We start from the raw sequence: 14,455 nt of genomic DNA on the forward strand, positions 1-14,455 counted from the left end.
CCCACCAACGTATGGCCAACTCATCTTTGACAAAGCAGGAAAGAACATCCAATGGAAAAAAGACAGCCTCTTTAACAAATGGTGCTGGGAGAACTGGACAGCAACATGCAGAAGGTTGAAACTAGACCACTTTCTCACACCATTCACAAAAATAAACTCAAAATGGATAAAGGACCTAAATGTGAGACAGGAAACCATCAAAACCTTAGAGGAGAAAGCAGGAAAAGACCTCTCTGACCTCAGCCGCAGCAATCTCTTACTCGACACATCCCCAAAGGCAAGGGAATTAAAAGCAAAAGTGAATTACTGGGACCTTAGGAAGATAAAAAGCTTCTGCACAGCAAAGGAAACAACCAACAAAACTAAAAGGCAACCAACAGAATGGGAAAAGATATTTGCAAATGACATATCGGACAAAGGGCTAGTATCTAAAATCTATAAAGAGCTCACCAAACTCCACACCCGAAAAACAAATAACCCAGTGAAGAAATGGGCAGAAAACATGAATAGACACTTCTCTAAAGAAGACATCCGGATGGCCAACAGGCACATGAAAAGATGTTCAGCATCGCTCCTCATCAGGCAAATACAAATCAAAACCACACTCAGGTATCACCTCACGCCAGTCAGAGTGGCCAAAATGAACAAATCAGGAGACTATAGATGCTGGAGAGGATGTGGAGAAACGGGAACCCACTGTTGGTGGGAATGCAAATTGGTGCAGCCGCTCTGGAAAGCAGTGTGGAGGTTCCTCAGAAAATTAAAAATAGACCTACCCTATGACCCAGCAATAGCACTGCTAGGAGTTTATCCAAGGGATACAGGAGCACTGATGCATAGGGCCACTTGTACCCCAATGTTCATAGCAGCACTCTCAACAATAGCCAAATTATGGAAAGAGCCTAAATGTCCATCAACTGATGAATGGATAAAGAAATTGTGGTTTATATACACAATGGAATATTACGTGGCAATGAGAAAAAATGAAATATGGCCTTTTGTAGCAACGTGGATGGAACTGGAGAGTGTGATGCTAAGTGAAATAAGCCATACAGAGAAAGACAGATACCATATGGTTTCACTCTTATGTGGATCCTGAGAAACTTAACAGGAACCCATGGGGGAGGGGAAGAAAAAAAAAAAAAAAAGAGGTTAGAGTGCGAGAGAGCCAAAGCATAAGAGACTGTTAAAAACTGAGAACAAACTGAGGGTTGATGGGGGGTGGGAGGGAGGAGAGGGTGGGTGATGGGTATTGAGGAGGGCACCTTTTGGGATGAGCACTGGGTGTTGTATGGAAACCAATTTGTCAATAAATTTCATATAAAAAAAATGGTATGGTAAACACAGGAATACAGAGACACATAAGTCAATGGAACAAAGAGCCCATAAATAAATCCATGCTTATATGGTCAATTAATGTATGACAAAAGAAGAACATACAATGGAGAAAAAAGTCTATTCGATAGTGTTGGGAAAACTGAACAGCTACATGTGAAAGAATGAAACTGAACCACATTTACACAACATACAAAAATAACTTCAAAATGGATTAGAGACTTGAATGTGAAACCTGAAACCATAAAATTCCTAGAAGAAAAGATACGCACTAAGCTCTATCTGATATCAGTAATACGTTTTTTGGGGACCAATCTCTTTAGGCAAGGGCAAAAAGCTAAAATAAACAAATGGGATTGCATTAAACTAAAAGCTTTTGCAGAGCAAAGGAAACCATCAACAAACCAAAAAAGGAGGACGCCTGACTGGCTCAGTTGGCAGATCATGTGACTCTTGATCTCAGGGTTGTAAGTTTGAGCCCCACACTGGGTGTAGAGATTACTTAAAAATAAAAAAATATTTAAAAAACAAAACAAAAAGGCAGGGGCACCTGGGTGGCTCAGTCAGTTGGGCGTCCAACTTTGGCTCAGGTCAGGATCTCACAGTCTGGGAGTTCGAGCCCCACATAGGTCTCTGTGCTGACAGCTCAGAGCCTGGAGCCTGCTTCGGATTCTGTGTCTCCCTCTCTCTGTGCCCCTCCCCCACTCGTGTTTTCTCTCTCTCTCTCTCTCTCTCTCTCTTGCTCAAAACAAACACAAAAAGAAAAAAAAACAAAAAGGCAACCTAATTAATGGGAAAAGAGATTTTCAAATCATACATATGATAGGGGGTTGTTATCCAAAATACATAAGGAACTAATAAAACTTAATATCAACATCAACAACAACCCAATTAAAAATTGGGCAGAGGACTTGAATAGATATTTTTCCAAAGAAAACATACAGATGGCCAACAGACACATGAAAAGATGTTCAACATGGAAATGCAAATCAAAACAACAAGATATCATTTCACAAGTATCAGATTGACTATTATCAAAAAAGACAGGGGCGCCTGGGTGGCGCAGTCGGTTAAGCATCCGACTTCAGCCAGGTCACGATCTCACGGTCCGTGAGTTCGAGCCCCGCATCAGGCTCTGGGCTGATGGCTCGGAGCCTGGAGCCTGTTTCCGATTCTGTGTCTCCCTCTCTCTCTGCCCCTCCCCCGTTCATGCTCTGTCTCTCTCTGTCCCAAGAATAAATTTAAAAATGTTGAAAAAAAAAATTAAAAAAAAATAAAAAAATAAAATAAAATAAAAAAAAGACAAAAGAATAACAAGTTTTGGTAAGGATGTGGAGAAAAGATAACCCTCATGCACTGCTGGTGGGAATGTAAATTAGTGCATCACTACTGAAAACGGTAAATTTTAATAATGTCTACTTTTAGTAATTTCATACAAGACATACTCCACAATTTATTTCTCAGTGGTTTTTAAAAATATTCATCAAACTGCATAACAACATTTACATTCTGAATTCTTAAAAATGAAGTCAGGCTTTTTCTAACAAAATCCATTTGAATAATTGTTTTGTTAGTAAGGATTGGCTTTGAAAATTAGTTTACATGGCACACATTTTAACATCCGGGACAACAGATCTCCTGAATTGAAGAGATAGAGGTGGAAGTTCAGGGACACCAAAGCAGCTAGAATTGGCAGGGCAGAGAACTGCAGAGGAGAGAGCTGCACAGAGCAAATACCAGAGCTCTACAGAGGGTCCCCTTTGAGTATTCAGGCAATACTGTGAGGAAACCACCTATGGCTGGGGAAAGAAGTATTCCAAAAGATTAGAGGGGATAGTGCCCAGAACTCAAACCCACCTAGGACAGTACCTGCTCCCAATAGCCAAAGTTGAGTGCTTCATAATTCACAGATAATTGATTAAAGAAAGAAGGGTCTTGTCCAGTAGTAGATAAATTAATCCTAGATTAAACACAACTCTGGGACTGCCTGACAAAGCTTAAAAGTAAAATGATCAAACTGTTTCCAAATAAAGTATACCAGAACAAAGTTCAAGAATATTTCTAGGAATATAAAAATATCCATCACCCAACAAGATAAAACTCAAAATGTCTGACATCCAATAAAAAATTACTAGACATTAAAATAAACAAGAAAACATATTCCCAAATGAGGATAAAAATCAGTTGAAACCCATAATTTGCAGAATGACAGCATTAGTAGACAAGTACATTAAAACCATAACTATATTTCAAATGTTCAAGATGCTATAGAAAAGACTGAACATGTTAAGTATAGACTTCAAAAAGATTTTTAAAAGACCCAGATCAAACTTCTAGAGGTAAAATTACAATGTCTGAAATCAAAATACGCTGGATGGGATTAACAGATTAGACACTGCAAAGGAAAGGATTAACGAAGTTGAAAACATAGTAATAGAAACCATACAAAATGAAATCAAGAGAAAGAAAAAAAGATTGAGAGTGAAAATGAAAAGAGCATCAGTGGGCTGTGGGACAACCTGAGGCAACCACTTTTATATATAATTGGAATCCTCCAAAGGAAGAGAGAGACAAAAAAGTTTGAAGAAATAATGGTTGGGGAGCCTGGTAGCTCAGTCAGTTAAGCATCCAACTTCGGCTCAGGTCATGACTTCATGGTTCATGAGTTCAAGCGTTGGGCTCTGTGCTGACACAGTCAGAAATAATGGTCAAAAACTTTCAAAGTTTGATAAAAATCATAAACCCACAGATCTAAGATGCTCAATAAGCCCAAACACAAGAAACATGAAGAAAACTATGTTGAGGCACATCAATATCAAATTGCTTTAAACTAGTGAAAAAAAGAAAATTTTATAAGGAGCCAGAGAACAAGGACACATTACATACAGAGGTACAAAGAATGACAGTTTTTCATTAGAAATAATGCAAGCCAGAAGATAAAGAGCCAAAATCTTTAAAGTACTGAAAGAGAAAAACTGCCAACTTAGATAGACTTCTTTAATGAGTAAAACTATCTTTCAAAAACAAAATTGAAACATTTTTTTCCAGACACACAAAAGCTGAAAGAACTCATTAACAACAGATCTGACCTACAAGAAATGTTAAAAGACTTCCTTCAAGGAGAATAAGTGATACCCAGATCTACACAAAGTAGTGATGAGCAACAGAAACGGCAATAACTATGTAGAGGAGTATAAATAACCTTCATGGTACAGAGCAATGGAATGTTCATTTAAAAAAATATATAGCCACTGGAATATTTATCCGTTTTCTGTACCATGTAAGTATACTTTACACAACTACATACTGCATTTTGGAAGCCAGAGAAAAGGACAGAAATAGAGAGAAATATATATATATATGTTTAAAAAAAAAAAAAAGACCTAGAAAAGGGTTAACAGAAAAATATTTGTGATAGAAGCCCTTTCTCACAGCTGATTTAATTAAAAGCATTTCGGGGCGCCTGGGTGGCGCAGTCGGTTAAGCGTCCGACTTCAGCCAGGTCACGATCTCGCGGTCCGGGAGTTCGAGCCCCACGTCAGGCTCTGGGCTGATGGCTCAGAGCCTGGAGCCTGTTTCCGATTCTGTGTCTCCCTCTCTCTCTGCCCCTCCCCCGTTCATGCTCTGTCTCTTTCTGTCCCAAAAATAAATAAACGTTGAAAAAAAAAAAATTGAAAGCATTTCATTCCACGTTTTTTTGGTATACAGTATTTCCCTATATCCAGTGCCATTCAATAAATATTTTCCTGTACTTCTCACAGCACTTAATGCCAGTGGGATCTTTAGGCCAGGGAAGAACAGTGACTGCCATTTAAGGGTCCCGATGTATATCAGAATGCTGACAGAAAAGCAAGGTTAGTACATATTTGCTAATTAAAAGAATTTCAACAAGGACTGAAGCAAAATGGATTAATTTTCAATTCCACTAAAATAGTGGTGTCTAAATTATGATACCACAGAGACGATTTAAGGCCACAGTGGAAGGCGAAGGGAGTTTGAATCCTGAGAATTAACTGTGCATTCTCATTTCAACCCAGGCTATCTATGGGGATTCCACTAGATTCCTTTTAAAAGAAAAGGGGGAGGGGGGAATAGATTAGTTGATTCAAAAAAACTATTTTATGTATTTGAGAAACATATTTTTAACTTACTAAATAAACATTTTAAGTCAAAAGATGTTTTTATAGCATAGATATACATTATTCTGTTGCAAAAACATTCCCATTTATATTAAACAAATAATATTCACTTCTGTTTATAATAAAAAAACAAAATGCCAAGCCAAAATATTTTTGATACAATTAAAAGTAATATTAAAAAGGCTTTCCAGTCAATAATAACTTTACTCTTAATTTACAGTATAAGAAACATTAAACAAAGGATTTCTTGAAAAGCACTTTTGAAAATTAAACAAGAAATTATGGTCTCACCTGTACAGCACTATTAAGAAAGCAGCTGTTTTGTCCTGGTTCATTTAACAAGCCTTTGGTAGGGGCTAGGGACAGCATACTTCCAGGCTGATAAGCTTTTCCAAGATTGCCACCAGGTTTCCGTAAGAATTTCACCCATGCCATTTTCAAGAAACTCTGTTTACATTAAAGCTAAGAATTATATATTTTACATGATATTTCTGATGATAGAAGGGATGATGTCTTGAATTGTCCACTTAAATTCAATGCAGTCAATTATAATATAAGTTTCCAAGTACATATCTTTCCTGTTGCCGCAAATTTTTGATGACTTTGTCAAGCAAAAATAGGGTACACAAACACTGAAGTTCTAAAAAAGAAAGCTATTTTAAACATGACCTTAAAATTTTTATATGTGTTTAATTTTATAAGAGAGTTGTATAGTTAAGGTAAAAAAAAGATTTTTTTTTTAAACTGCTAAAAACTATGTCAATGAACAAATAATTTTCTTTGAAGTACAAGCCATTTGTCTTGATGATTTAAAAACCAGATGATACAAAAAGATGTTGAGTTCGCATTTGGCACGATTCCTTTGGTCATCTGTTTTCCTTATGTTTTTTTAATAAGAAGATTCTCTTTTCCAGGTGAAGTTATCAAAGGTGACTCCATATGTTATCAACGTGACTTCAAAGCAAATCTACAAGAAAGAAAATAAATGTTTAAATGAAAATAAAGGCTAATCAAGAAAACTGCTACCTTACTATTTGAACACAAATACCGAATATATACCCAAGGAGGATTATAACTAATAATGTTCTAAAATATAAAAATGAAAACATTATTCTTCATTAAAAACTTTTAAAAAATACCCATGTGACATCAATCACAACCAACTTGAACATTTCAACGGTGAGTGGTTTCATAAGGAAAATATTTTACAGAAAACTAGAATTAAATTAGATCTCAGGTAGTATTTTCAAAAGTACTAACTTTGGTGTCAACACTAAATTGCCTTGTTTATTAAAACAAATACTTATACAGACATTCTATGTTATCTTTCTTACACAGAATCATATCATTTTCCCAAGAAACCCAGGAGATTTTACACAAATTGATATGCATTAAATAACTCAGAAGAGGGGCGCCTGGGTGGCTCAGTCGGTTAAGCTTCCGACTTTGGCTCAGGTCATGATCTCACGGTTCGTGGGGTTGAGCCTGCGTTGGCTCTGTGCTGTCAACTCGGAGCCTGGGGCCTGCTTTGGATTCTGTGTCTCCCTCTCTCCCTGCCCCTCTCCCACTCATGCTGTCTCTCAAAAATAAATATTAAGAAAAAAATTTTTTAAATAAAAAATAAACAAAACAACTCAGAAGAAACCTTAAATTGATAAACAAATCTTGGTGAACTAAAGTAAATTTCTACATTATTCACAAATGCATGTTCTTGACTAAAAAGACTTTAAATTTAATTAAAAGCAATTATCACTGAGGTGCCTGGCTGGCTCAGTCAAAAAAGCGTGCAATTCTTGATCCCAGCGTCATGAGTTCAAGTCCCAAGTTGAGTGTAGAGATTAGTTAAATAAATAAAATTTTAAAAATAAAACAAGTATTATTAATAAGTTTTGTTTAATCAATTAAATTTCCTTCCTATATTCATTCACTCAACAAACATTTACTGAGCCAGGTATTCCGCCAGGCACTGGACTAAGAATGAGGAAAGGCAGACAGACACTAATACAATGAGTAACAACTTGTAACTTGTACTAGAAGAGCTATGTGCTGAGTGCTAACAGAAAAACAATGCAAGGAAAGAGGGTGGAAAATGCATATAATGTGAGACAGTTTGCACTTTTAAACAGGATAGTCATGGAAAGTCTAGTTGCAGATTGTTGCCTTTGCACAAATGTTTGAAGGAGGTGAAGATACCACCTGGGAAAAAGACATTCCCAACAGAGTGAATAGCATGCTTAGCATGTTGGGAAAATAGTAAGCTATCCAATGTGGCAGGAGAAATGTGAACAAAGAACAGAGAAGATGAAAAGGAGGGATGGGAACAGATCATGTGGGGTACTGAAAAACCTCTGTGAGGACTTTGGCTTTAAACTCTTTTTCAAAGCACAAAAACCTACGAAAGAATGAGATAGATCAGTTCAATACCAATGGTCAAATGCCCACTAAGGAAAGCATTGAGGAATAAAGAAGCATCTTATCTAAAGACTTAAAGCCAGGGCTTATTTCCAGCCCAACATATTCACTCATCACTTATTAGCTGTTTGGTCTTAGATAAATCCTTATCCTCTCTGATTTACAGCTTCTTCATCTATAAAATGGAGATAACAATAATAGCCCCAATTAACATAGATTAAATGTTTCAAGAATTCTAAAACACTATACTATGTTAGTTGTCTCCTTTTTAACTCTGTGGATTTCAACCTTCCCTAAAGTGATCTAAATGATCCCCAAATATTTAATATAAATTAAGTTTTTAATAAATGCATAATATTACAACATTAAAGGAGCTCTACATTGGTAGTAAATTTGTATTTTTAATGAAAGAATCCTATTAAAATGATATTCTTTCATCATTTACTAGGCACCAGGTTTGCATCATGAACTGTGCTGAAGTATATAAAACAACCCCTCCCTTTAATGACCTTACTTTGGTGAAGGGCAAACACACAAACAGATAATTTTAAAATACTGTGGCTTCCACTCTTGTGCAAGATGTCAAACTAGTATATGCCCTCTGCTCCCTAACCCCAGCCCAAGTCAGGAGATTATACAAAAGGAATAGGTAGCCAAATGAGAAACAGGAAGAAACCTTAAGGACACCAAAGTAACTGGCTTCTAAAGTGGGAGGGAAACAGCAGCCAAGAAATAGAGAGGGACAAGTGCTACAGACTGGAAAAGAGCTTTCTAGTTAGGACCTTTTCCTTTCTTCACATTGCTCTCGGCAGAGAATTCCCACACCACACAATGCAATGAAACAGGAAAGTTCAGCTACCACGCTAGTGCCATCTGGAGTGTAAGGGAAATTATAACATAACAACAGAAAAGCACTAGAGCACAACCAGTTTGGGAACTGGTAACAAGTACGGGGACCTGCAAGGGCCCTGTGTGTTCTTCTCTAATGCCTACTTCACAAATAGAACAGAGATTAGTAGGATCTGGAAAAAATCATGCCGCTAGGCTGGGTAACAGTTCTCTCAGGCCGCATCACTCCAGATCAAGCCCCTCTACTCACATCCTACCTCTACTCACTGAAATCATTTGAATAAACACAAATGAGAGTTCATCCTTAACATTATTAGTGTGTAATTTGGTTGTACTCCAGGAAAAAGATAACCAGACACTTGAGGAGTAGGAGCAAACTGAACATTTTACAACATAGGAAACAGAATAAACAGACCAAAGGGAATACAAATTTAAAATAAACAATAAATATCCACCAACTGAATATGGCAGCTTTTTAAAATACTGCAATTTTGCAAAAGAATGACTTAACTAGCAAAATGGATAGAAGTGAAAACCATATTAAGAAGCAGTAAGCTCAGATCAGGAAATTTTCCTGCAAGTACTAAAAAAGGAGTAAAGAAGTGGAAAATATAAACATTTCAAAAAAGCTAAAAGGCATGAGTGAAATCTAAAACTATCAATACTATCTAAAAGAATTCCCAGAAAAAGTAAATTGAGTAAACACCTTTAAAAATGACTATGATTTTTCCACAATTAAAAGCCAAAAAACTCACAGAGAATACATAACTCAAAAAAATCCACACATGATGTGGGGAAGGAAGTAGGATGAAAGTTATGAAGGCTTAAACTGAAAAGAGAGAGAAAAAAGAGATTTTCAAGCCCATTTATTGGCAAACAATAGAAATGGAGACACCTGGGTGGCTCAGTTAAGCGTCCGACTCTTTATTTTGGCTCAGGTCACGATCCCAGGGTGGTGGGATTGAGCCCTGTGTCAGGCTCTGTGCTATGTACAGCCTGCTTGGGATTTTGTCTCCCTCTCTCTCTCTGCCCACCCCCCCCCCAACACGCAAGCTCACTCGCTCTCTCTCTCTCAAAATAAACATTTTAAAAAGAAAGAAAACATGAATCAAAAAATAAACTTTTGTAAAAACTAATATAACAGACAAAATTTTCACAAGCTTGATTAAGGAAAAAAAGAAACAGATATATAAACACCAAGGAAATTGATAAATGAGAAATGACCACAGATACAGAAGCAACCAAAAGAACTGTAAGCGAATATCACTTAAGTTTTATGGCAATAACTTTCAAAATCTAAAGGAAAGGGTAATTTCCCCAAAAAAATACAAATTAACAAAATCAAGCCAAGAAAAAGTAGAAAATATTTTCGAAACCTAGAACAATGTGGAAACAAAAGTTCTCCCACTGCAAATGCCATCTGGATCACATGGATTCAAAGTTCAATTTCATCTAAAAGTTAAAGAACTATTAATTCTAATGGTATATTATTGCAGGGCACAGGAAAAATAATATACAAAGTATCCCAAATCATTTAATGAAGCTAACATAACCTGAATATCAAAACATGATAAATTTCAGACTAATGTGACTTGGATATAAAACTCATAAATAAAGCACTAGCAACCATAATGCATCAATGTGTCAAAGAATAATATACACTATTGAAAAGAATAGTCAAGGAGGATTTATTCCAGGAATGCAAATGTGATTCTATATTTATGCTTTCAATAAATATTCAGGAGGTTATGCAGAAAAAAACTAACAAAGCAATGTTTGCAACAGCCAAAAGGTGGAAACCCAAATGTTCATCAACTAATGGAAGGGATAAACAACATATGGTATGAGCATGTTACGTGTGTATACATACTCTAACAGTGGAATATTATTCAGCTATAAAAAGAAATGAAGTTGGGGCGCCTGGGTAGCTCAGTGGGTTAAGCGTCTGACTTCAGCTCAGGTCATGATCTCGTGGTCCGTGAGTTCAAGCCCCACGTCGGGCTCTGTGCTGACAGCTCAGAGCCTGGAGCCTGTTTCAGATTCTGTGTCTCCCTCTCTCTCTGACCCTCCCCTGTTCATGCTCTATCTCTCTCTCAGTCCCAAAAATAAATAAATGTTAAAAAAAAAAAATTAAAAAAAAAAAAAAGAAATGAAGTACTTTTCATACTACCGTATGGATGAACACCGAAAACACTTGGCTAAGTGAAAGAAGTCAGTCATGCATGACCACACGTTATGTTTCCATTGATACAAAATGTCCAGAACAGAGAAATCTAGAGACAGTCAGTGGTTGCTTTGACTGGAGAAATGGGGGCTATAGAGATGAGAAGGGAAGAGTAACAGCTAAAGGATACAAGGATTCTTCTCGAGATGATGAAAATGTTCTAAAATTGTGGTGATAGGTCTGCCTAAAAACTACTGAATTGTACTCTTTCAATGAGTAAATTGTATGATATGTGAATTATATTTCAATAAAACTATGTAAGAAAAAAGAAAAAAGACAAAATAGCAAGACCAAAGATTGCCATCTCAGAAAAGCCTGTTTGCAAGGTTTTAGGCTTTTGGAATTTAAATTTTTGAGAGGATTCCCACCACAACAACTAGTGAGTGCTGGTTACTGTGCCTGAACTGTGTTTTATCCTGAACACCTGTTTTCCTTCTGGAAGTATGGAATTTTGATAACCTATGAAGCAGAGGATAACTATGTGACTACTCCAATAAAACCCTATGCACTGAGTCTCTAAACAGCTTTCTGACAGACAACACTTTACTTGTCACCACAATTTGGTGCTGGAGGAATTCGTGTGTTTTTTGTGACTCCGCTGGAATAAAATTGTGAGAAACTTGTGCCTGATTTCCATCAGACATCACCCCATGATCGCTCCCCATTTGCTGATTTTGCTTTATTTCTTTTTGCCATAATTAATAAAGCATACCAGGAAATACTATATGCTGAGTACTCGGAGTTTTACAAAATCACCAAACCTGGGAATGAGAGGGATCTTGGAGACCTCAACACAGAGGCATTATGAAAGTACTTTGTTTCTATCAGGCTTGCAAAGTTAAAAGAGACACTGTTGGTTGGAATAAATGGAAAGAAGTGCTTTCTCTTCTTGTTAATAAAACATGTAATTATACTGTACTACCCTTGCAGAAATATTATATCAACCTGACAACAACCGTTAAATTTAAAAACATTTATTTATTTATTTATTTATTTAATTTATTTTTCATTTGAGAGAGAGAGAGAGAGAGAGAGAGAGAGAAGGGGAAAAGGACAGAGGGAAAGGGAGAGAGAATCTTAAGCAGGCTCCATACTCAGCACAGAACCTGACACAAGGCTTGATCTTACAACCCTGGGAACGTGACCTGAGCCAAAATCAAGAGTTGGACACTCAACCAACTGAGCCACCCAGGCACCCCAAAACAAACACCCTTCAATCTAAAAGCTCTAATACTGAGATTCTATGCCCCCCAAAAGCATTACCTGTTTGAGCTATATTATGTAGGTGCAATAAATAAGGAAAGAATCAAACTGAATATCCGTAAACAGGAACATAATTATATAAGAGGGTGTTTTTGAGTGACAAAGGCAAAATGCAGAAATGTAATATAATCCCATTTTTGTAAAACATGTGAAAAAATATATACGCTTTACATGAACTTCTTAACAAGGAAGAGTGTGTATATGTTTTATTAAAATGGGGACGGACAGCCAAACTTGAAAATAAAAGTGAAAAAAAAAAGCCTGTACGAAAAAAACCTATAGTATGTATCTTAATTACATTCACACGTTATATGTTATATACGTGTATACACACAAAAAAAAATTTAAATAAATACGACATACAAGAAAACATAAATGAAAAGAAATTTGATATTGCAATTTTAGGCTCAGATAAAATTGACTGAATAAAAATACAACTGATCTCTCTACATTGATTTTGTATCCTGTAACTGTACCGAATTCGAGCATTAGTTCTAACAGTTCCTGCTGGAGCCTTAATAGTTTCACTTCTTCTTTTCCTATTTGGATGCCATTTATTTCTTTTTCTTGACTAACTGCTCTGGCTAGGACTTCCAGTGCTATGTTGAATAGGTGTGGTGAGAATGGGCACCCTGTTTTGTTTCTGATCTTAGAGGAAAAGCTTTTGCCTTTTCATAATTAAAAAGGATGTCAGCTGTGTAGTTGTCATGAATGGCTTTTACTATATTGAGGCACATTCCCTCTATACCCACTTTGTTGAGAAATTTTATACTGGAAGGATATTAAATTGCGTTAAATGCTTTTCTGCATCTAATTTTTCCTTTCTTTAATGTGGTATATGACATTTATTGATTTTCAAATATTGAACCATCCTTGCACGTCAGGAATAAATCCCACTTGATCATAGTACATGATCCTTACAATATGCTACTGAATTTGATTTGTTAACATTTTGTTGAGAATTTTTCCATCTATACTTGCCAGGGACATTGGCCTATATTTTCTTTCCTTGTAGTGTCCTTATTTATCTTTGTTATCAGGGTAAAGCTGGCCTCATAAAAAGGAGTTTGGACGTGTTCCCTTTTCTTCAATTGATTTAAAAATGAATATTAAGCTAGAAAAAAAATTGAATTGTATTCACCCAATGGCATATTAGAGTCCTAACCTCCAGTGCCTGTGAATACTTGGAAATAGGGCTTTTGCAGATGTAATGAGGTTAAGATGAGGTCATTAGTGTGGGCCCTTATCCAATAAGGCTAGCAGTTATCATTAAAAGAGACAGAAACACACAGAGAGAATACTGTTTAATGACAGGCAGAGAATGGTGCGATACAACTACAGGTAAGGGAACACCAAGGATTGACAGCCACCACCAGAAGCAAAAAGGGGAAAGGAAGGCTTCTGCTCAGAGCCCTTGAAAGAAAACAACTCTGCCAACCTTGATTTTGGACTTCCAGCCTCTGGAGCTGTGAGAGAATAAATTTCTATTGTTTTATGTCATTCATTTTGTTCTGCTTTGCTACAGAGGTCCTAGAAAACTGATAAAAGTGCTAATAAAGCTATGAAATTCCTTTGTTCTTTTACGTTTATTGGGATTTGTTTTGATTATAAAATATTACATAGATTTTTAAAATAACATAGAAGTATTGCATAGGGAAAATATAGAATACCCATAATCCTACTAATAAAATCACTGCTAATAAAGCTACTGAAATATATTTTTAATAGTATCCTGGCCTAACCATCAAACTATAAAGTAAAATTTCATTTTAACATCTTTTCACTAATAAGCAATACAGCAACTCAAAGACACGCTGAAGACTTTTTATTGGTACACTACAACTGTTCACCTAACTAGTAAAAGTATTCAAGGTTTCATTTTCAATAACTCGATAGCAAGGTGAAGAGGTACAGCAAGGTGAAGCAATTAAAAGCCTAATTCATTATAGAGGTATCGTGACTTCTGTAAATTGAAGGATTAGAGTAAGGAAGATACAACTGAAGAACAGATATCCTTTGACACACAAAACCACTGTCACCCCACAAATGGAGGTATTGGAGAAGAGTGTACTAGAACATTTATAAAACAAAGACAGAAAATGAGATTAAAGTCATAAGAAAATACTGTACCACCACAAACAAAAACAGCAAATTTTAAGTAATTCCCAATGTTCTGTACTTTTTTGCACTATTTCTTTTCATCTAAAAAAGAACTATGCTTTATCTCTCATGG

General features: G+C 36.2%; 1 protein-coding gene across 1 annotated transcript in view; it reads right to left on the bottom strand.

The window, feature by feature from the left end:
- USP53 (ubiquitin specific peptidase 53) overlaps positions 1-14,455 on the bottom strand; it is a 68,174-nt gene that overhangs the window by 46,769 nt on the left and 6,950 nt on the right. Inside the window, 1 exon segment of the mRNA XM_043569528.1 lies at positions 5,766-6,441. Coding sequence (XP_043425463.1) covers positions 5,766-5,909 — 144 coding nt within the window. The 5' untranslated portion in view covers positions 5,910-6,441.

This window comes from Prionailurus bengalensis, chromosome B1, assembly GCF_016509475.1.
Source record: "Prionailurus bengalensis isolate Pbe53 chromosome B1, Fcat_Pben_1.1_paternal_pri, whole genome shotgun sequence".
Classification (NCBI taxonomy): domain Eukaryota; kingdom Metazoa; phylum Chordata; class Mammalia; order Carnivora; family Felidae; genus Prionailurus; species Prionailurus bengalensis.